General features: G+C 41.1%; 1 protein-coding gene across 1 annotated transcript in view; it reads left to right on the top strand.

Annotated features, from left to right (window-relative positions):
• Nucleotides 1-21,916, top strand: part of TFCP2L1 (transcription factor CP2 like 1) — a 36,441-nt gene extending 14,525 nt beyond the window's left edge. The window contains exons 3-15 of the mRNA XM_086896603.1: nt 3,180-3,256; nt 4,830-4,935; nt 5,182-5,288; nt 5,864-6,016; nt 6,882-6,992; nt 8,702-8,793; nt 10,128-10,176; nt 10,273-10,366; nt 11,230-11,320; nt 11,970-12,070; nt 13,060-13,202; nt 15,579-15,630; nt 16,072-21,916. Coding sequence (XP_086752729.1) covers nt 3,180-3,256; nt 4,830-4,935; nt 5,182-5,288; nt 5,864-6,016; nt 6,882-6,992; nt 8,702-8,793; nt 10,128-10,176; nt 10,273-10,366; nt 11,230-11,320; nt 11,970-12,070; nt 13,060-13,202; nt 15,579-15,630; nt 16,072-16,109 — 1,214 coding nt within the window. The 3' untranslated portion in view covers nt 16,110-21,916. The remainder of the gene's footprint in view (nt 1-3,179; nt 3,257-4,829; nt 4,936-5,181; nt 5,289-5,863; nt 6,017-6,881; nt 6,993-8,701; nt 8,794-10,127; nt 10,177-10,272; nt 10,367-11,229; nt 11,321-11,969; nt 12,071-13,059; nt 13,203-15,578; nt 15,631-16,071) is intronic.
• Nucleotides 21,917-24,525: the final 2,609 nt, after the last annotated feature.

Raw genomic sequence — 24,525 nt, 5'->3', positions numbered from 1 at the left:
TGCCAGTGTGTGCCTGCTCTTGCTGGTGTGTCAGCGATGCAGGATTCATAAATGATCTGTGTATCAGAGCCTTGCCCTCTATGACACCTGGGGGAGTTCAGCTTTCTTCAGGTTAGATTGCTATTATTCACTCTATTTTACAAAGGGATTTTGTTTTCCAAAATCCAGGTGGTCATTCTTCAGAGCCTTTTTTCTCTACAGTAATAATTGCAGGGCTGAGATTGTAATTCACCATTTCAGGAGTTCTGCTGGTAGTGATGGTGGAAAATATAGGGTGAACAAGGTTTAGACAGTATTTTTCGAGGAAAAAGTATAATCCAAGCAGTTTAGTGCTATAAAAGTTCAAGTATCTGAATGCTGTCCATGCTAATAAATTCTGGGTACTATAAGCCACAAAGCAATGAATTTGCTGGAAAGCTTTAAGGAGAATAAATTAAAAACCACTACCAGAAGATGGATATATAAGGGAACTTTGAGGAATTGGGACCAAATTCTCACTGACAGAGTTTCACAGAGAGGGGAAAATACCCTGATGTTTTCTGAAGCTTGGCTGGGAGCAGTCTTGTTTGATAATCATGTAGCAACTCAAGTTAAACATTCAGAGTTCAAGGGGAAAACAATTAGCATAAAATACCATTTTGATTGAGGTTTTTTGTGGCATAAACTGCATTCCAGGGCTTCCATCAGATGACCCATATATCTTTCATCAAAGCATGTTATTTCCTCTTTGGCTTTCTGTTTAATATTAACTCTGTCTGCACTGCAATTTCTTTTTCACTGGTCTGCAGGGTCTGTTTCTGACTCCCTCCAAGGTGAATCACTCCTGTCAGGTGAAGATGTGTGGTGCCCACTGCCTGCCACACTGCAGTTCTGTTGCTATCCCATGCAAGGGGTCAGAGATGGCCTGCTGCAGAGTTTTTGAGGCTTGATGCTAATTTGAAAGGAACGTGGATGATGTTTTTATGTCCATTATTTTCTTTTGTCTTACTGTAACTGAAGATAAACAGATCAGGCTGACCAATGAGCAAGAGTGCACAAGGGTGTCCCAAAAACTGCTTGTTCTTGAGATATTTGCTGAATGGCTGGCAATGCTTCTGGTTTGACCATTGCCTTCCTCCATAGCACAGCTCATACCACTACATTTTTCTGTCCTTGTTACCCCTGAGTACAGTCACAGATGTATTTTACTGTCTCTTGCTTTCAAAACCTAAATTAATCTTCTGTAATGATTAATTAGCCTTATATTTGCGTGGGGGTGAACTTTAAGTGGAAGAGATGCTTGGCTGTGTAAATGGGCTCAAGATGATGAACTGCATGACTCTATAGCTGGTGAAGTGTATCTCCAGACTGAAGCACAATTTGTACCACACAGATAAACACCAAGTACATACAACTACACAGTACAGCAGATGTGGCACTTGGACATGTTTTAGTGGTGGACCTGGCATTCCTAGGTTAATGGTTGGACTTGATGGTCTAAAGGGTATTCTCTATGATTCTGAGAGAAAACCCTTTAACCTGACCTCCGTATTTTTAATGCTAATATAACAGTATTGATTATGTATGTATCTCTAAAATCTGCCAGGTGAACAATATTAGCGTCTATCAGTGGGAACACAAGAAAGTCTTCTGAGTTTATGTGTGCAAGACCTCAATTTCAGGACTGTGGTTTACAAAATCTACTTTTGTTGTCCAGCAGTCTTCAAAGGCAGGTCACTGTTATAATTTTATTTTAATTATGTGCCAAGAGATGGGTAAAGATCTGTGCATGTTTCCATGGTTATTTTGGTGCTTCATATGTTTTCTTCTCTGCTCTCCCCATGCTCTAAGTCGCTTGCTGGATTCAAGGGTCATTTCCTGTTTGCAGAACTCCTACGAACATTAGTAGGGCTGTTGTGCAAACATGTGGGGCTTCAGTATGGCCTCTCTTGTCCTTCCTTTTTTTTCTTTTTCCTATCTGCCAGCCATCGAAATAAGCACAATTCTCTCTCTCCTCTGTGGATATGGTGTGTACTCATGTGGGTGGGATTCTCAAAAGGTGTTCTGTCTCTCTGAAACATCTGCTGTCATAAGTCTTCCACTTCTAAATCCAGATCCAAAAATTTAGCATTTTTGTCTCTGCTGGTAGAAACTGCTTAGAGGGAGATAGATCTGCTTTGCAGTTTTCTGCAGGGCCAGTTCTGCAGAGATACTGGTTGAGCCAGAAAATCCGAACTGATCTCCTCCTTGGTGCCTGCCTTGTCATACCCTGTACATTTTTCAGGAAAAGGGAGGGTAGCAGGATGAAGAAGAACAGCTAGCTATAAGGTCTAAATATGCTCCATTAATCCAGATGGTCCTATCCTGCCTTGGTACTGGTTGCAGGTTTATTGTAAAGACTTGGTGTAGTACAGTGAGCTTTTGTACTGTCTCAGTCATTTCTGTGCTTAAGGTATTGAGATATCAGTCTCCTTTGTCTGCTGTCAGCCTCAAAGAGATGTTATTTCATAAACCAGTTCACTGAATTCTGTTAGGAATTGACTAAATTCCTTATGTGAGGGTGGTGGTCGGGTGGTGGAGTGTGACTTTCCTTCCTAGAACTGGTCCTTACACGTGCTGTAATACCCATTGCTCCCTCCACACATGTCTGAAGGAATATTTAGGCCCTTGGACATGACTTTTCAGGCCTTATGAAACAAATTTTGTTTTTGTGGTTCACCAAAACACAGTCCTGTCTCTTCCCTGAAGAAGGCAAGATTTGCCCCAGTTGCCATCCTCTGCAGAATCGTTCCTGGACCTGTTGTGCCAACACCTCCTCACGCAGCCATTGCTTTGGCAGAATTGCTTTAGCAGAAGGGACAGACGAAGGCAGCACTGTTACAGCCATGTGGCATGGGGGGACACAACTGCCTCAAACACCCTGGTGACTTTCTGGAGGGTGACCAGAAAACCATAGCAGCCCCGGGAGAAAACTATAATTGATGCCCTAATGGAGAGCTTTTAGCTGCCAAAACGCAAACCTTCCCCTCAGATTTCTGCTGTGCTTTAGTGCCTATCAATTACTGGGGCAAATGCATTATGTTAGCAAAAATAAGCTTTCCCTGATCAAACGTATGCTTTATCAGCCACATAAATGCCAGCATGACTCTCTCATTGCTACAACATATTAAACACCTTGGAAATGTTTCCTTAAACTCTAGGTCAGTCTTATGAAATCCGTCTACTTGAGAATAGGAAATTGGGAGAGTTTCAAGATTTAAACACAAAATATGTAAAGGTAAGGAGAAATATAGATTTCTTTTCTTCCTGCTACTACATACAGCCTTTAATGAAGGGCCTGACCTTGCTCCCACTGAGACAATGGAAAACACTTTGCCATTGTTTTTAATGGGAGCAGGGGCGATGGAGTTGTTGAGTTCTAGTTTCATGGGACTATGCAGCTTGGCTTTGCAGGGCTTCAGGGGAACCTTTATTCTGTTTATGATCATGACCCCAGAGTTTCACTATGAATATTGGGTTCAGGGGAATCCCAAAGTTCAGTGGTGAACATGGTCAAAGATGTGGAGAGGCAGACTTGTCTCCCTACTGAATTGCAGCAACATGCCTGGGTTGTTACGTGACAAATGGAGGGCCCAGGTGTTTACATAGTTCTGCCAGGCAGATTCTGTATAGCTCCAGTTTACTTTGGTAATGGGCATAAGGGTGAACATAAAGAACTTGATCATTTGGTTTGGGGGACTATTTCCTGTTGTTTCCTCCACTGCCAAAACAGTTCAAATTCAAAAATGTTGGTCTGGACCCTGGTTCTGGATCTAACCTTCAATTCTTGGCTGTTCTGCCTCAGGAGTTCCTTTGAGAAGTGGGAACTAGTTGCAAAATTTGCATTCCAATTTGGATTTCAAATGCTGTCCAAGTTTAGGCTGTTCCCTATTTGTCTTTTTGCCCATTTCAAGTAGTATGTGGATTGGGATTCCAATTTTGCAGGTGTTCCCACTGTGGCTGGTTTGCATTTTGAGGCTAGGGTTTGATTTGGACGTTTCTCAGGTTCACTGGCAAAAATTGGTCACTCACTTGATACAGAAGTCCCCAGCAAGAGTGTGGGCTTGAGAAACTGGGATGTTAGGGCTCATTAGCTCATGTAAAGTATAGCACTGAATATTCAAAAGAACACATTCGTTAGGAGTATTTAGGACTTGTCTGTCCTGGGGATTGCCTTTATTCCAGCCTTTTTTCTCCAGTTTTTGGCATGGCTGCACCATTGCAGACTGGCCTGCTGTCAGGAGCTTTCCATCTCTACCTACCCTTGTTTAACTACTCTGGGGCACATCCAATGACTGGCTCTTAATGGCTGGAATTAGGTTTAATTCCCACTGACAAGGTGTTCTGGACATGTCGGCTCCATTGGTGCAGGGACAGGTGAGCTGGCTTCCACATTTGCAAATCAGAATGGGATATACTGGGGTTGGGACATGGTATAGACACATTAGCTATTACCCCACTATGAGCCTTTTGGGGTATTGAGGCAGTATAGTGATGTTCACATGCCATGACACCCAAGATTAGGTGGACATTGCTATAGTGCTTCCAGAGTGAATCCCAGAAAGCTGTACAGGGCTGTGTTACTCCTGTAAGATGTGCCCTGTGAAGGGGGAAGTGTGTTTCTCTCTCAGGGGTCCCTTAGGAATGTGATACACATGGTGATGGGTCTCTTAGGTGGACCCTTCTACTCTCCTCATGAATGGGGGTGAGAAACATAACAGATCAGCTTTTGCTTCTACTCTGGAAAACCAAAGTCATCTTGAGAGAGGATTCTGGATCACATTGCTCATATGGCTATCTTTTTTTAACAGAGTATAATTCGTGTAGTTTTCCATGACCGCCGCCTGCAGTACACAGAGCATCAGCAGCTCGAGGGCTGGAGGTGGAGTCGGCCTGGGGACCGCATCCTTGATATAGGTGAGACTATTTCCTTGTGGCACCTCTGCAGTGTTGGGGAGATGAGTGGTGTTTGCACCTAAACATGTGTGTTTAGGCTTTTTATGAGTCCTCGATGTCTTTGGGAGGGAAGGAGATCTAGCACTATAGGTCCCTAGTAGAGATGTCTTTGATGGCTTCGCTTTCACATGCATGTTCTGATTGTATGGAAATGCTTTCTCCTCTTCAATTTAATATTTTTAAAATTTTAGGGGTTTTCTTCTACAGATATCCCGCTGTCAGTTGGTATCTTGGATCCCAGGGCTAGTCCGACCCAGTTGAACACTGTTGAATTTCTCTGGGATCCGTCAAAGAGAGCTTCAGCGTTCATTCAGGTAAGAGACTGAGTCATATTTCTATAGTAAATACAGTGGTTAGATATCTTTTAAAGACCTGGGGAGATAAAATAGCCAGTACGTGAACAAGAGGGAAGGATGTTAATGATAATTACTAACTCATGTGACAATCATGTGTAATTAATTTGTAGGATACTAAATCAGTTTGCTGGCTACTTGTTAATGTTGGAGTGCTACCTTCTGCTGCCATTTTCTTAAAAAAAATACTCAGACACTGGTGTTGCTTTCATGGATAGGTATTGTCTTGAGGGAACGGTTCATAACCTGTTAGTTTTCCTTGCTTTCCTCTTTCATGCCTGTTTCTCATTCTGAGCATCAGCTATCTGTTTTTAATCTGAATGAGGGATTTACTTAAATCAAAGGATGATTTCCTGATGCCCTGTTTCTCTCTGAGCTGCTGGTTCTCCTGATTTTGTCCAAAGGAACAGAAATGAAAACACACACTGTTAGTTTTTTGTGAGGAGTCAAAACCTCATGTTCAGGCAGTATCTGAAATTCAGATGAGCACAGGTTCCAACTGTCACCAGAGATGAGCACAGCTTCTGTTTTGCCAGGTACATTGCATCAGCACAGAATTCACTCCACGGAAGCATGGAGGAGAGAAAGGGGTGCCCTTCCGGGTGCAAATCGACACCTTTAAGCAAAATGAAAATGGTGAATACACAGAACACTTGCATTCTGCAAGCTGCCAGATCAAAGTGTTCAAGGTATGAGGTAGTTTTGGCTTTGTCATCAACTAGATTAAGGCACAGGAATGTGCAAAGATTTCAGATTGTGTAGGATCAATGCAAACATTGGAGTAAAAACCAGACTTTTAACTGGGTATGCTTAAGATCTTAAACAGGACTCCTGTGCACACGGTGGCATAAACACTGACCTGCACAGCAATTCTAGCTGAAGTGTTGCACCAGGACTTGTGCCAGTCCATTGTGCCTCAAACACTACAAAAATTCTGAAATATTTAGGGTATCCAATGTGTTTTGATGCTTCTAGGCAATCAAGACATTAGGGCATCTTCAGTTTCTTTGATTGAATCCTACACAAACAATAAAATGTTATTGTGGAGATCTTAAATACCATTGTCAGAGCAGAGTTTGACTCTGTGATACCTGGAGGAGAAAAAGATTAAAAGAAAAAGCATCTTTGAAGCTCCTAATCCAGGCATGGCAGACCTATAGCTACTTAACAACAAACTCTCCATTGGCCTGTTTTCTCAAGGGATCTGCTGCTCCACTTTTGTTCCTGTGAGCAGTGTCTTTCCTCTTTCTGGAAAGATGGTACAAATGCCAGTTGAGGTGCATAACTTATGGACTGAAATAGTTGGAATCACATCTCATGACTGTGGTCAGCTTATTTTAGAATTGCAGTAGGCGTTAGTGGTGGATGTACAGGAACAGTAGGGATTTTTGATTAATTCTTTTGTCTAGAAAATGCAGATCTGATCTCATTTCATATGTAGAATTCCTGTAAATCTTAAGGAGGCTTTGGGGAACTGATTAGATAAATCTGTTGGCCTCTATCTTCAAACTTGTAATACTTGGCATAAGGGAGAGCCTGTGCTTGTACTTATAGCCTAAAGGAGCAGACAGAAAACAGAAGACTGACAGGGAAAAAATGGAAAAGAAGACCATCCAAGAGAAGGAGAAGTATCAGCCTTCCTATGAGACAACTATTCTCACAGAGGTAAAGTGTTTTAGATACATCATACAACATCATGTTGGGAGATAAATGTAAAAGAAAACAGCATCTGAGCCCTGGAGATTGTCTTGTGGAGACACGTATGCTCAGATCTGAGTGAAACTGAGAGTGGAGCGAAATTATAAAATGACTCACTGCTGAAATTTATGAAAGATGCCAAAGTTTTTTATGTTTTGGGGTATAAACCAACCCTTAGCAGCCTGGCTTTAAAAAAACCCAAACCAACTTTCTCAATTTCCACTGTGCTTCTGGGCACTTGTCATGGCCTCAGGTGCTAGTTGTACGAAAATACAATTGTCTGTGTATTTTTTCAGAACTGCTTGGCAAAAGCTCCTGTTGGAGATGGGGCACTTGAACAGATGCTGATTAAATTATTAATTTGTTTTTCTGTGAAAGTGCCTATGAAGCTGTTGTCACATGCAAAATCTGAGAAGATTCTAGGTTGTACTCTAGTAATATCTTGTGTCTTATATTCTGATGCATCCGCTGTAGAGTTGTATGTGTTTCTGCCCCTCCCTGTCATTACTAAGATGTTTGTATAAACTTACCATAGGCTGAACAATTAGTCAGCAACAGGACACAAGAAAGGGATTTAAAATTGTTGTTCAGTCTCCCTATGGGAATGACTTGTTGCTTGATTTAGTTATTTTTTTTGGAGCAGCTTGCTGGACTTCAAAAAATGATGTTAATTATTCTTAATTTCTATCAACTTGCTGTTTGTGAGATCCAGTCTCTCCCACTCAATTTTCCTCATGTTGCCAGGAGCAACCAGCATGTTTTCTGATTGACAGACCTAATTCTACTGAGCTGGCAGATCCCAGACTCTCTCTATGAGCTTTGATGCACTTTGACATATTGTGTGGGGAAATGTGGGTTGCCAAAGAGTTAAATATTTGCCAGTACTTGTGGAGATGATAAAATATTTGCTAGTGTTTGTGGAGATGATAAAGCTCCAAAGCTACACTTGCTGTCTTTTTATCATTTCAAACAAGGCCACTACAGAGCATTTTCTTGAGCTCTTAGTGGTGGGGGGTTCAACAGGGCTAGATTTCTCCTGCTGATTACTGCAGCTTAAATTCAGAACAGAGTCACCAATGCTAGCTGGGTTACTCTGGTTTTACACTACTGTCATGGAATGTGGAGTCTGACCTATATTTGTGAAAGCTTTTAGTAGCTTTGTGTCTATCTTAAATTTTCCCCATCTAATATCCATTTATGACTGTGCTGTTCGACTAATGGCTAGAGGTTTCAGCAGGCTGGTTCAAATTCTGCTCTTTTGCTGGTATAAACCTGAAGCAATGCCACTGGAGCATTTTTGTCACTCTTGCCTGGATTTAATTAGGGGTTTATAATTGAGACCAGGGGTATTTGTGTATCATTGCTGCCTTCAGTCTGAGTTGACTTACTGGCATTGCTCTGACTTACAGCTGTGCACACTTTGGCCCAGTGTTATTTGGGGACAGGCTTTGTGAAATGGGAGAAAGAAATATGGAATGCACAACTGGAATCAATCTGGCCCCCTGACAGCCTGCTTGGAGAGCAGTGTAGAAAATCCATGGCCCATCTCCTCTTCCCAGCAGGAGTGATGAGCTGAAGTTAGTGGCGTGGCAACAGCATGAATGTGGTATTAGAGGAGAATCGAATCCTTTATTTCCATCCTTATGAAAGTTTCCCTGCTGCCTTTCTTCCAACAGTGCTCTCCCTGGCCAGATGTGCCTTATCAAATGAACAATGCTCCCTCTCCAAGCTACAACAGTTCTCCCAACAGCTTCAACCTCGGAGATGGGTATGTAACAAATACATGCTTTATGTTTCCTGTTGATATGGTAGCCTTTGTGTATCCATGCATTTCATACCCTGGAAGATGACACTAAGGATCACCACCCTTTCTAGCGAGGAGGAAGTATTTTCCAAAAGCCTTTAAGACCTCCCACCCAGGAATTCTCTGCAATGTAGAATACTGTTTGTACATGCACTGTTTATGTGGTGGCTGGAAGGTGAGCATCAGAGGGCCTCCAGGGCAGTTCCTGGTGAGAACTCACCATGCAAGCCCCAGTATCTTCTCACAAGTGTGTTAGAGGCTTTCAGAACCTCTTCAGAGTTGGTATTTCTTCTGTACTTTGTCTTGTGATAGTTTGGGGTGCTGAATTCCAAGTGAATGACGTGTCAAGAAATCCTGTTTGGGCAAAACAGCCTGCGTTTTGAGATGCCATTTCAGAACAAAGGACTAATGAAGGCATGTTTAATTCATTAAATAGCCATCATAATGAGACAGCTCCAGTGATTCTGAAATGCTGAAGATGATAGCTGGTGTCAGAAAGGTACAGCAGTGTCCCTCAGTACTTAGGAGTCCTCCCTGCTACATACTTCCCCCTAGGAATTTGGCATAGGCCTTTCTCTTTTGGTAGGACTCTGCTGTCTTACTGCCTTCCCACACAACTTAATTACCAGGTTGTATTAATCCATGTTGTATCACTAATTTGCAATGAATCCCCTCAACCTATGAGAAAGAACCAACGCTGAAATGACAAAATTTTGTGTTAGTAGAGAGATCTGAGTATTTTTTTTCCTTTGGTAAAATCCCTGATATGTTTAGGAGTCCTGTCTGTGTTTAGGATAATTTAGTAGAAATGTGGTTTGTGCATGATTTATTGCATTTGGTTATGTTTAAGATAACACCAGGGTTGAATTATAAAGTCCTTGATTCAATTTTTGTAAAGAATTATTATTAGACAGTGGATTTAGCTAGGATATTTCTGACTTAACAGAAATTTAGAGTTCAGCCACCCTGTAGGTTACAATTGTCTTGCTTAGATGATGTCACATTAGTGAGTCAACCATATCCATAAGCTTGATTGAGGTCAGTAAGCCTGAGTTTTTCTCTCAGTCTTGAGGAAGACCTCAACTGACCAACAAAAGACTCAGGTAGAGAGGTTTTTTTTTATTCTTGTTCCAAATTTTGAACACCTTTTTAAAAATCTGATAGAGAAAAAAAGCCAAGTTGGATGTAACTTCTGAAAGTTGAGTCAAGTAGAGGAGGGGAAAGGAGATGGACACTGCAATGTAAAATTTAAAATAATGTGTTTTTTTTCTCTTCCAATTTTATATAATTTCTTTTAGCAACAGTTCTCCAACCCACCAAATGGAGCTCCTGCCTCCCAGCAATGATGTAAGTACTTGAGATCATGTTAATGTGGTGCTTTTCTCTTTTAGGACACTGGTGAACAGTTCATTTCAAGACCTTCTTATTCTTTTTGCAATGTAGCATCTCCTTCCTTCTGCTTCTATTCAAGATGCCCAGCAGTGGCTTCATCGTAATAGGTTCTCTCCATTCTGTAGACTCTTCTCAAGTTTTTCGGGTGAGTTTAAACAGTCCAACTGTTTGTTTTTTTTTCCCTTCTGTAAGTGAATCTCATGTAGGATCTTCTGCTGGCCACTTTTGATGGGATTCTTGGTCTGATCCAGTGTAGTTGTTCTTTCCTTCTTAGATAAGTTACCACTTGTCAAAACAGTTTTTAGACCTCTAGAGTAAGTAAAAATGGAAGAAAATAAATTAAGATGGAAGGGATTTCCTAATTTCATTAAGTGCAACTTTGAAGCAAGTCCAGGGCCTCGTGCAGTTGCCTTTGAATATCACCAAGGTTGGAATTCCAGAGTCTCTCTAAACAACCCCTTCAAATACTTAACTATTCTGACAGTGAAAATGTTTTTTCTTCTATCTAATTAGCTTTTCATCTTCTGTCTGCTGCCTCTCATCCTGTCCCTGTGCACGTTTAAGAAGCATCTGGCACCTTCACTGTACCCTCTCATTAAGTAGTTGTACACACCAGTAAGATGTGGAAGGGGCAGTGGTTGGATATGTTGAAAACACGAGGAGACTCTCTCTGACTTGCAGCATGATGAAATAACTCGGTGAATGTGACAATTACAGTAGACTGGGTCGTTTAATGTCCAGTGTGAAATATCTAACTTGTTTATGAGTTGGCTGGAGTATTTTCCAGTGCAGCACTCTTCCTTTGGCAGCTTCCAGCTTTCTGTTTCACAATGATTTATTTGAAGTGCACACCTCTCTGAATTTGCAACTTCTCTGTGTAAATCTATCTGGTTTAGCTTTGTGGATTCTCTACTCCCTCTACCCCTGCCCTTTTCTGCTGCCCATACATACTATTTGGAAGCTAAGATTTGCTTAACTTCTGAAGAAAACTCAATTTGAAATATGTAGGTGCCGACTTATTGAAGATGTCCAAAGAAGATTTTGTTCAAATCTGTGGGCCTGCTGATGGAATTCGGCTCTTTAATGCAATAAAAGGAAGGTTTGTACTATTTCCTTCCTATTTTTTTTTTAGGATCCCTTGATAATTTCAGTTTTAACCAGAAGTTAAGCCTGGAGCTGAAGCATTTAGATTTTCTTTTCATACTTCTCTCATGGACTGGAGATCACAATGATACTCAAATCCAAGCACATGTCAGAAATGTTGCCAAAACGAAGCAGCATAATGTGGATCTCTAGTGGTTTATTTGCAACCAGCTGATAGCTTGCATCCATTTCATGGGATACACAGCCTACAATACCCTATGCTGCATCTCCATCAGAGGTAACAAACAATAAAAAAACAAAGCCCTGGAGCCTCAAATGACTCTTAAACATACTTTCATTGCAATAACCTCATAAATTCTACAGCTGAGCAGGATTTAAATCAGTAGAGGCAGGTATGATGAACTGTTTAACAAGTGCTATAAACTCTTTATTCTTATCTGATCTCAAAAAGATTAAGGTGCTCTGCATCACCTCCCAAAGGTCTCTTGCTAGACATCCTAAACCATCTAGTCACCAGCATCAAAACTGTCCCTTAGTTTGTTATTTATGCACGGCCCGAATAAGTCCATCTCTTGCTGTCTGATAGCTGTCCTGGAACTATTTCAGATCTAAATAACTTACTACTGTTTTTGATTAATCCATAGAAATGTAAGGCCCAAGATGACAATTTATGTCTGTCAAGAGCCAGAGCAAAACAGGTCCCACCTCCACCAAAAACAAGAAAACGGAGATGGCAGCCTTTGTGGTAAGTTCTTATGTGTGGATTTTGTTAAACACTTACCTGGTGAGAGTGCTGCTTTCTGCCTGAGCTCCTATGAGGGACAGCTGCATGTCCTTAGTGTTTGAAGGGATCCTGTTTATCCCAGTTTTGCCACTTTGGTTGTAGTTTCACGGCTACAGATTCCAAAGGGTGCTGTCTGCCTGGGAGACAGACCCAGCTTACAAATTATCTGCAGAATACCACAGCAAAATCCCTATTCCGTTTTTAATAGGGAAAATAGCATTAAAAACCACCCTTCTATCCACAGTTTTCTTTAGATCATGTCTTGTTTGAAAAAAATTCAGGGAAATGGAAGGTTGGTAGGTCTTAAAGTGAGGTTATAATTCTTGAAATTTCAAAGCTTTTGGAAATTTGTCATCCTTCATGATACAATGTACAATCAAATGAGATTGATTACCCTTAAATTTAAGATTACCCTTAAATCTTGCATTTAGTAATAAACAGGCACAGCTTTCCTACCTGGTAGCTATAATTTGGATTAGATTTCTTAAACAATACTGTCATCCATGTTGTTACCTTATACATAGTATGTTTTAGTTTGTGCCCATGGGATCAGTGGATGGTATCTAATAAAATACTGCTTTTGTGTGACATAGCATGTGTTTTACTCTTTGATTGAATTCTTTTTTTAAACTTCAAAATCAATAAAAAGAGATAATCCAAAAATATAAGCAGTTTTACGAGAAGGCTGTTTTAGCACCCTGTGATGCAAGTAGTAATTAGTCCCCATGTTTTCCTCTGGGTAAAAGTTGTGTGTGCTTTAATTGCCTGCTGCATACAAATAGTGGGTATTTTTCTGCAAATCATCAAGCCAGATATTTGGGGGATGCTTTAAAATACTAAGCTTGTTTATTCCATTTGATCCTTCATCTTAAACCCATTTGGTTGTTGATGCTGAGTGACTTGGTGCCATCTGTATTTGTTGTTCTGTAACTTCTTTCCACTTGTTGCAGTGTATCATGCAATCTTCTTAGAAGAACTGACCATTCTGGAATTAATGGAGAAGATTGCAAACTTGTACAGCATTTCTCCACAGCAGATAAATCGGATCTACCGGCAGGGACCCACAGGGATCCATGTATTAGTGAGCAATGAGGTAAGGGGGCTAAAGGGGGTTACATCTTTGTCAGACATGTAACAGTTGTCTGACTTCTTGAAGTTGGAATGAACTCTCAAATTATGGCATTTCAAGGGAGAATTGTAAAGCCATCAATCCCAACAAGTTAAAGGAGCAAATCGGCCATGGACAGCACTGACTTCAGTGTGGTTTCAAGACCAATGTTTTGTAAAACATGTTTGGGTTCTTCTTTGGTTTTTTTAAGCAAAAGAAGACAAAATTGTTAATTTATTGTTCTCTACAACTACCTGAAAAGAGGTTGTAGCAATGTGGGGCTCTGCCTCTTCTCCCAAGAAACAAATGTCAGAATGAGAGGAAATGGCTCAAGCTGTACCAGGGAAAGTTTAGACTGGGTATTGGGAAAAAATTGTTTATTGAAAGGGTTATCAAGCATTGGAATGGGCTGCTCAGGGAAGTGGTTGAGTCACCATCCCTGAGGGTGTTTAAGTCATGTAGCTGTGGCACTTGGGGACATGGTTTAGTGTTGGACTTGCTGGTGCCAGGTCAATGTTTGTGCATGATGATCTTTGGGGTTTTCTCCCACCTAAATGATTCTATTAATTCCTTTTAATTTTGGCTACTTACACACATTTTGAAATGAGGATCTAAATTTATTTTAAAATAAATAGGTATGTTGCCCAAAGAAGGTAAGTTTTAAAATTCCTGGGGCAATTAGTTTCACATCTTGGCCCATGATTCCAGGCACTGAGTCTGTCACTGTATACACACACTGTAATTTATGGACCTCTGCCACTGTTTCCTATTATATGATGCCTTAATTTAGTCCATTCCATTAACTTACAGGTTAATAGTGAGTTGCCCTTCATCCTCTTTTCCTCCTACTAAACTACTTACTCATTCATGCACCAGAATCACTTAAGGAGCTTCATTTATAAGAAGCATTTTTAAAACAAATGAAGCAGAGCATAGGTCTCAACTGGAGCCTAAATTGAAGGCTGTAATGCTTATTCCTGAAGTCTCCTTGCTATTCCAGCCTGATTAAATCTGAAACTTTGATGCTTTATGGATGCAAAGTGCTTGGAGGCAGCTCTTGGTAGGGGAATTGCATGAACCAGCCTGGGTAGAAAGCTTTAAGTATTTGTTTAAGTTATTTATTTACAAGGTCTATTGCTTTTCTAATATTTTTTTCTTGTTCTAGTACTATAGTGGCAAGAGTGTGGTACTCTGTGAATGTACTTCATGCATCATTAGGCAAAGACACACAAACTGGCCAGAGAAGTTTGATTTGAAGGAGTAGAGATTGGATGTTAAATCCAAAAGAGTATAGGGAGATCAGTCTAAATTGAAAAGGGTATTTTGATGTGAGAACTTGCAGCTGAAAAATGTACTTCTTGAATGATACCCAGTAGCTAGGAAAAGGCTTTTTCACAAAGCTGGATTTCATGAACTGATTGGAGAGGTTCTGATCATACCTCTCTTCTCTGAAGTTGTGTCCAGCATTTGCTTCAACTGTATGAGACACCTCCTGAAGGTAATTCACCTCTTTAACCCCACATAGCTACTCTAAGATGGGAGGAAGCATTGGCTAAGGATGAATCTTAAATGGGCTTTTCATATTAGATCTGAAATAATATCTTTGTTTAAAGGTGCCACTAGAATCTGCACCTTTTCTGAAGATCTAGTTGCCACTTATGAGTAACTCAAATAGCTTTAGGTTCTAGTCTTTCATCCCATGATTTGCCTCTCACAAAGGTTTCACTACAACTCCTGTTCCTTGACAAAATGCAAACAGGTAAATGATTCCTGCAAGCACAGCATCTGTACTAATGTCTGATCAAAACAGCCAGATGGATGCTGCTGGGGGGCTTCTCAGTAGCAATTTCTTTATTCAGCAGGGAGTCCATTTCTTGGGGTTTACCATTTCCAGGTATTCTTTAAATGCTAATGTAAGTTTAGCTGAGCTCCATTGTTTAGCTGAATATGTAATTACCTCTGTTGGATTTTTAGGAAAGGGACTACCTTAATCCTATATAAACTAGTACAGCTTCACTGAAAGCAGCAAAGGACATGATCTTTAATAGAATAATTGGAGTGGTGTAAGAACCTTTGGGATCAAGAGCTGCAGAGAGGCTGGTAAAATGCTGAATAAGCTGGATCAGTTTCAGGCAAGCACATTTAGTGTGAACTTCTCTTAAACACACTAGCAACTGCACGGACCTTAATTATCAGTCGTGTATGTTAATAACCTCATGGGCAGAGTTACTCAGTACTGTGCAGGACTAGACACCAAATGCTGTTTGATACATCTCCTCTAAGTCTGTACTGGCCCTGAAAGAAATGTGAATTTCATTGCTAAAAACATGTTGTGTTGGCTTTTTTCCTTCTGCCCTTCAGATGGTGCAAAACTTCCAAGACGAATCTTGTTTTGTTATCAGCACATTAAAAGGTGTGTATTGCTGTTGCTGTTACCTGTTACTCTAAAGATAATTCTTCCTTTCAATTGCACTAAATGTTATCACAAACTCAATGCTGTTATCCTGAAAAGATAAGTAATCTAATCCAGAGCAAGTCAAGGTGTTGACTACACTATGATAGACTGATTGATTAGTGCTTTACTCTGTTACACTGTTACAAAAATTTCATAAATCCATTGACACCACTGACATAAATGAGCAGGAAATCTTTGAGTAAAGTTATAAAATATGGCAATATGTAAGGTTTTTTATGTGAATTATTTGATTTAAATGTTCAACATTGTTTTTTATGAGCGGGTTGTGAAACAAATGTACGAACTATTGCAAACTACCTAAAAAAAAGAATTTGAAGTTATGTATCTCTGGTGTTTCCTAAAAGCAATGAAAATATTCTTTGCATTTCTTTATTACAGCTGAAAGCAATGATGGCTACCACATCATTTTAAAATGACCGTGCTGCACAGAGAGACTTTAATGGCCTAAAATTTAGTGCCTCACTGAGATTGCTAACAACCTAGACTGGAAACATGAAGAACCTTCTGGATAAATGCTCCTGAGAACTAAGAATTACCAAACAGCTTAAGAAAAAACTTGCTTTTACGGATAGAAATTTTTGGTGGTGTGTGATTTTGGTGGGTTTGGTTTTGGTTTTTTTTTTGGTTTGTTTTTTGTTTTGGTTCTTTTAGTTTTTTAAGCTGGAGCTGAGAACATCCTCAAAGCTTGTACATGTTTTTTCCTTCCTCCCCTCCTCTTCAGACTTAAAAATTGTAGAGGTTTCTGCTTTTTACTTAGAAACATCTGCCTTGTACTAAAAGGAAATGGAAGATAAACAAATCCCAATTCTCTTGACCCCTCATATTCAGGTGAATTGATTTACTTACGGTTCTGAGTGCTCTCCTGCTTTCAACACACACCCTGATGCTGATGCATGTAGGCTCCCCAGGGCTTCTCTTGTACTCTTTGAGGTGGAAGGCTTGAGGCTACTTCCCAAAACAGACTGGGCAGTGCAGAGGATGGGTTTGGTGCCCAGCCTTCACCCAAAGTGTCGACTCTGGAAGCCCACACTTAGCTGTTCTCCACCTCCAGATGTGCTCAAAGTCCAGAGACCTTGGTCTCTCCTGACAGACCTTCTGTAGGACCCGTCCAGCAGCGCAGTTCTGGGGGGGGTCAAGGAAGGACAGACAACTTGAGGCGAGCAGTTCAGTACCATATTGTTATCTTTAGCTTTAGAGTAGCCTCCTTGAATGGAGCATATGGAGGTTTACCGAGAACTGCTTTGAACACTGAAAGCTATAGTGCTCATGACAAATTCATACCATGGATTTATTCTACTCTACAAATTAGTGATTAACTGCTATCTTTACTGTAACTGGGAATTGATGTTATAATCTTAATGGATTTTCATCCTGTTACTGAAGTAAAACTGTTTTGATAAAGACCAGGTAACAGATCATCTTAGTTGCTGCTTCTTACATTCTTGCTCTTTCACTTTTCACTCCTATTTCCCATATCTGTAACTATGATCAGCTCCACCCTCCCTTGGTCTTTCGGGACTCCGTCCAGGCTCCATTAATCTAAAAAAGTGGCTTCCACTGAAGTCAAAGGCAAACTGGATCACACCTTTCTTGCATGGATGAAACCATTTCACTTTTTACAGCTCAATAATATGGCTTTTTTCCCAAACTGAGTGTCTGTATACCATCAAAATTTGATTTTTGAACATTTAATTTCCTGAACTTACATGGAAAGCTGAAATACCAAACATTTTCCTGGAATGGAAATTTTTCAAAAAAATGAGAAATTGTCAGCTGGAAAACACTGAATAAAATGTTCCAGCCTTTTGAAATGGAAACATTTAATTAAATCCATTTGGCCCTTAAAGCAGCATCAGTTTGAGCTACCGTTGCAGCCCTCAGAAATTGTCATTCAAGTGCCTTGCGCGCTGTGTCTCCCTCAGGGCTGAGCTCTCTGGCTGAATTACAGATCCCATGATGCTCCTACCCTGGGTTAGTCAAACAGGGAATGCGTCATGAGGGCTGGAGAGGTGCCCAGGGAAAGAGGGGGCCATGGAGCCCTTGAATTACAGCTCCCAGCTGACACTAGAGGAATTCGGACAGGCACGGACTGATATTTCTCTGACAAAAGTTATGTGTTTCAAGTTTTCCCAACAGAAATAAACAGCAAAATATTGAGAAAAGCATCCTTTTTTTGATTAAAGCATCAAGTTTTGCGCAAAAAACCCCACCCATCCCCACTGATTTTTTTTTTTAAGACCAAAAATAATACTAGAATAGAAAACTTGTGTTACAATGGGAAAACCTTCTGCCAACTCAGTTAATTGAGCAGCAATGCCTACTTAGGCACGATCTTGCTCAACTGACTGTCCTGGATGCTCCACAAATTGTAGGCATGCAAAAAGGATGCCTAGGCTTTGGGACATGGTGGTTCCCCCTTCTGACATGAAGGAATTGAGGCTTCTTGGTTGAGAACCAAAGTGTGTAGGTAAGGAGGAGCTCCTGGCCATGGAATCCAGGCTGTGGCCACACATAGCTGCCTTCCAAAACAGTGAATTAATTCCAGATGCCTTTGTGAGCAGGTGGGATCAGTGTGCCCCTGTGCACCAGGAGCTGTTTGATTTATTTTCTGGAGGGTGCTTTGGAAGGTGGATGTTGGCTGTGGCTTTTCATCCTGCTCTGTAATACTGGCCCAGTGTATGGTATGGCTGTCACTGGTGTGCAGCTCAGGTGAATCTGACCTCATGGGAAGGGTTCTAAATAGACCTTGAAGTTTTCCATATCATACCCACTTAGATGTGATAGCCCTGTAACTGTGGGGACACAACAATACTGATACACAGTAGTGAAGAAGGGATAGAGGTGGCTTTGCTGCCTGAGTTAGGGAATGAGAACTGTTTGCTTGTTTTAAGAAGGCTAGTTTCTCAATTCTTTAAAAAACAACTCTTGCCCATAATGAATGAATATAATGAATTATATGCCAAAGTCCTCATAGTGTTTCAACAGCACTTGCTTGATTAATTTTGAACAAAAAGAAGTCTGTTAGGGCTTTGCTGTATTTAGATTTTTTAAAATAATTACGTACTCATCTGAGGATGAATTTGACAATGTATCTTGTTTTCATGCTCTAAAAAGGTACCAAAGTAAACAATCCCATAGACTATAAATATTTTTCTATGGGTTGGCTCTGTGTGAGCCTGTTGTAAAGCTGTACATCTCGGGGGTGTGTGTTTAATACCTACCCTTATTTGACAGAGTAGTTCCAGTCCTTGTTGAGCCTCTGTAGCCCCAGTAGGAAGTTGGCGGTTTGTGGTTGAGTAAAATACACATCCATGAAGACACAGCATGGCTGGTTTTTTGAGTTACTTCAGCTTAGAATCATAGACTGATTTGAGTTGAAAGGGACCCTTAAGGGTCACAGAGTCCAATGCCCTGGTCCTTACAAGAGTACCTAAAACTGATCCCTGTGACTATGAGTGTCATCCAGAGCAGCCCAGGTGCTCCTTGAACTCTGGCAGGCTTGGTGCCATGACCAGGGGCAAGGGAAGTCCCTGGGGAGCCTGTCCCAGTGATCAACCACTCTCCCAGTGAAGAACCTTTTTCCAGTGTCCAATCTGAACTTGCCCTGATTTAGCTTCATTCCATTCCCTTGCTTCCTGCTGCTGGTCACCAGCGAGAGGAGATCAGCACCTCCCCTCCACTGCTGCCCTTGAGGAAGGTGCAGAGAGAGAAAGAAAGACTTGTCTCACCTGTGTGTCAGGTAATCCTTGACTCCCCTTGGATCTCCCATCCCTGGAGGGACTTGTTTGACCTGTTTGTGGAAGTGACAGCACCTAGAAGGAAGTTTTTGTTTCCTTGACCAAAGGAAGCACAAATGTTTAGTCTGGGATAGATATCTAAATTCTAGATAGACTAAAGGCAAGGGAGGTGAGTAGCTCTCTCTCATCTGTTGACCTGAGAATTAAACCTTATGATCTTGTTTTCATAGTCTCTAGCCACTTTCCCAGGAAAGTAACTATAAACATAGATGTTTATACATGCCATTAAAGAAATGTCTTTTGATGGACGTTTCTCACAACCAGTGTGATTGGGAAGGTGGTAACCTAACCATCCAATCCCTGGTCATTGTAGAGAACCTATAAATATTGCAATAAATCACTCTCTTTTCCCTATCATACATTGAGCTGTGTCTGTGCAAATCATTTTGTGTCCTACAGTGACACTCACTCATCTAAATAGCATTTACGTTTTCCTTAAGTGCCTATTACACTTATTTTTACTCTTTTTTATTGTTGTTGCTCCTATTCCTTTCTTAAAAAGTAAGAAAACCTACTCAAAGTGATTTAACTGGAACTTTTTTCAGCTATATGTGAAATTTGTGCAGCAGAACTTTATAAGGACTGGGGCTTAGGATAACAGTGAGTGACATGGTTTCCCAAGCTGTCCAGTTCTTCAGTTGTATGCATGATGACAGCCACTATGAGTAAAAGTGGGCTTGCTGGGGATGAAAAGGCAGAATCATTATGTGATTAATACCAATATGACTCCAGTGAGTACTGCAAAGTATAAACTTGCATTCTTGTTGGATCTGTACTGTCTATTTGAAATTTCATAAATTGTAGCATGTTCTCTATCAACAGAATCAATAGGAGATCAATTAATATGACTCTGGTGATGTCCTGAAAACTCACAGTAATGCCCATGATACACAACCACAGGGCAGGGAGAGGGCAAGCAATCTGGTGATAAAAATTTGGCCACCTGACTGAGGTGGCAGGATTGGTGCTATTAAAATTAAAGCTCCTGTTCTTTCAGCTGGCTAAATTAATGGTTAATTGGCTAAAATAGAAATAATCATTCAATATGGAAAATACTGGAGTTCTCATTGTCTTAGTGTGAAATTTAATGGGCTGAAGTTTCAAGACTGGGATGTGGTAAAAGGATTCTTGCATTTGAGAAGCCCTGAATGGCACTCTCCTTATAATGTAACATATACATATATATGCATATATATACATATATATCCACATACATACTGTACTGTATCAACACATATTTGTGCTGAGTACATGTGTTCTTTGGCTTTAACTGGTACTCTGCTTTGTTTAGTTGCAGTTCAATGTAAAAGACTCTGGTTGATCAAGCTTCAAAACCCTGCCATTCCTTGGGTAGAAATGTAAAAGTCCATAGTAGCAACTAGGTGATTTGGACACAGTACACTTGGAGTGATGTAAGTTCGATGAATTTCTGCAATATAAATCCCAGGCCTTGGTGAAGATGAGCATATTCTTTCACTAACACTGCAGTTCTACATTGCAGCTTCTGAAACTTAGTTAGAGAAACAGAGAAATAGATTGAGAATAGCCCAATGCTTTGTGAAATACTAAGGCTACTCCATAAGCAGAACAACCATACGATGACTTTTCCTAGCTCAGTGTTGTATTGCTTAAGCATTGGCTGTAATTCTAACAATCATCTGGTGGATGACTGAAACAGGTTTTTTTTGTCTGTATCTGTTGGGATTTTTTTTTGACTTCTCAAAGAAATGCTTATATTCAGACTAGCTTCTCTTCCTCCTCCAGTTATGAAATGGTTAGCTTTATGCTAGTAATAGAAATATTTTCATAAGATTATAATCTGTTTGACAGCACAGGGTACTCAGAGCGGGGAGTGTTTGGCTTTGATCATCACTACTGTGGGTGAATATGAGAAGGCAGACTGGAGGTGTATCTAACATGCTTGGCTCTCTCTAACAAATGGGTTAAGCTAGTGCCTAATTTTTTGTGCATTTTTGATTTGTACCTTTTTTTTTTGCCATTCCCTCAAAATTCTGTTCCCTGGTGGGGGATGCATTGGTGACCAGACAGTATGCCCAACTTTTTAAAGTAGCCTGCTGTTGTTCTGGTTTGCTTGGGGTGAATGTTTATCTTTCAAAGAGGAGTTCCCTCTCTTCACTGACAATGCAGTTGTTACAAGCAGGCAGTGCTGGCCACAAAATTGGCATGATAGGCAAGGGCAAGTGGAGGTGGGTCGATGGGAGGCTGAGGTGTACCAGTTGTGAGTAAATACTGCCACACTCTTCATCTTTTCGTTTGTTGGTTTTTGGGGTTTTTTTTTTTGTACATGAATAAATAATAATAATAAAAAAGCATATTTTGCACTGGCTCTTGTACTGTTGTGCAGAAGAAATCTGTATCTAGAATCTGTGCTCCAGTCAAAATGCAAATAAATCTGTTTGTAAGAAGCACGCGTTTGGTCTCTGGTTTGTTTGGTGCGGTTGCGGACAGGAGAGCCTTGGCATCGGCTGCTGCTCAGCGTGGGGCTGGGCACCCTCTCAGGGTGAGGGGGAGCAGAGTTTGCAAAGTGCTGGCCAGAGAACATCAGCTGCAGCCAAATCTCCTGCAGCATTTTCTTTGAGTTGGGACTGACTTCATTTCCCCGCAGCACAAGGCAGTGACCAGTTTGTGTTTACTCTGGGTCAAGGCACGAGGAGCAGTGCCTCGTTCCTGCAGAAGCAGTGACAATGGGCATATGCTTTACTGAAGGCACCAGCTGTGTCAGATGCCAGCTGGCTTTGGTCTTGCAGTGCTCAGAAGGCACAGGCATTTCAGAGCCTAGTCCTCGCTGACATCAGAGATGAGCAGAGTCCCTCCTCACAGCAATGCTCTGTCCCATTGAGCAGCTGTGAGACACATGCTGGCAGTGAGGTTTGGATTGTGGAGCATTCACAGTGGTTTGGCTGGAAGAACTCCAGTATCCTCTAAGGTTTAAACCATAGATCTAGTAACTTACGTAGTCAGGAAATTAGCAGATGTTCAGTCATTTTCCAGTTGGAGAAGATGGAGCCCAGTTTGGAGATAGTATCTTCCAGCAGCCAAACACCATGTCAAGGCAAAGTACTGAGAATGGATGTGCAACCAATGTTAGGGTGCTCCTTAATCTGAATTGACCTCGAGCAATTTCAGCTCCTTTGCTGAAGAAGTATTTGAATCACAAAATTAGAAAACTCATCTTGGCCCTGTATGTATGTATGGCAGTTCATATGCAAAGTATAAGGGCAGAATGTTCCTACATAGAGGTTCAAGAGAATTTCATGTTTTTTCCTACCAGTCACTCAGGCATCCCTGGGCTGTCTACCCCAATTTCTATTAGCTTGAAATTCCTCTGGAGGCAGAAGTCCAGCCACCTGAGGCCTGATACTGTATTCAAGTGCTCCAAGCGTGGTCAGGCAGCATTGTGTCCCACGGGGCTGCTGGGTTCAACACAGCTTCAGTGTACACTCAAATCCACTTCCAGGCTGCAGCAGGGGAGCTGGGTGGGTTGTTCCCTGGGGGCAGGATGCTGGTAGGCACCTGAGGGTCTCCAGGGCTGGCTGCCAAGTGTGGGGTGGCCACTGGCAATAAGTGCTTGGTGACTCAGTGGCTGTATGAGCCCTGCCAGTTGCAGGGGCCATCCCTGGGGCTTTTGGGATCTGGAGGTGAATCCCTCCCTGTGTCCTGCATGGTGTGGGTGCCAAGGGAGTGTCATGTTCATGGATAGTTCCCACCAAAATCCATCCCTCTGGAAAATCAAAAACAATCCCTCTTCTTCTGTATGCTTAATCTGTGTGCTGGCAGAGGTTGGTCAATGCAGAAAGGAACACTAGGAAGGTTTTTACCTAATGAAAAAGGTTCAAGGACAGGAAAAGTGGTAATTCTGTACAATTTAGTTTCTATGGCAAACACATGTAAACAACATCAGAACAGACCCAGAAGTTAGCAGCAACTACAGGACTGGACAGGAATTGTTAAGAGCTCTTAATGCGTGAGGAGAAACAAGACTTAGAACTGGAGCTGTTTAGTCAAAGCATTGGCATAGCCTCATCTAAATCCTCAACAGAAAGTAAACATTTAAAAATTAGTTTTCTAATTCACAAAACAATGCAGTGTTTCAGTTAGATTAATCACAACTATGGAGCAGGCAGATAACACCTGTCATACTCCATCTGTAAAGAAGCTAAATGCTTCCAGACTTACCTGAATAGGAAAGATTGGACCCTGCAATAAATTAAATTGTTGAGGAATTTTTAGGATATTACAGCAGAGGTTGGTTGTCCTGATCAAACTGGAGTTTCAGACAAGTGTTGACACCCCTGCTCCCCAGAGATGTGTGGCCCAGGGAGGCAGGGTTGTCTTATCTTGTCACATCCTAAATCTTCTATTCTTGGCTGTTGCAAACAGTGCCACTATCTATTTTGCTGTCTAGAAAACCCTCAGTTCTGATTTATCTGGTATTAAGTAATAAGCAAGTATGATGCAGCTGGAAAAAAGTTTGATTAGCAAGAATCCAGAATTAGCTGAGCACAGTAGTGCGCTGAGAAATAATTTTTCCAATAGTGAAAATTTAAATGCTGAAGACTATGCTTTAGAGAGGAGACATGATAGAAATATTATGTTGGATAGACTTAAAAAAAAGCGATGCTGAGACTAATCCCTCCTTGAAAATATTTTCAAAGCCTAGTATCTCCCAGAAGAAAGAGTTCCTGGATGGGTTGGCACTACTTTGGGAATTAAGCTCCCCATGACCTTAACAGTTTAACTTGTAGTAGGAAAATAAGGTAAAAATTAAGCAAAAGGATGAACACATGACTCAGTGCAGGTAGGAAATCCTGGCTGAGGGTGCATGGCCAGAGCATTCCTGGAAAGAAACCCAGTGCAAAGACTTGGAGGCCACAAACACTGAGCCAAGTGCATGCTGCTGCACAGTTGTCCCAAGGACAAAAACATTGTCCCAGAAAAAAATTATTTCAGAGCTGCCCACAGCTTCCCTTTTCCATCAGGTTCACCTCATTTCATGACAGTGCCTACGAGGCCA

The sequence above is a fragment of the Cyanistes caeruleus genome, chromosome 7 (assembly GCF_971803275.1).
Source record: "Cyanistes caeruleus chromosome 7, bCyaCae1.hap1.1, whole genome shotgun sequence".
Lineage (NCBI taxonomy): Eukaryota > Metazoa > Chordata > Aves > Passeriformes > Paridae > Cyanistes > Cyanistes caeruleus.
This window is presented reverse-complemented; position numbering and strand designations above follow the sequence as displayed.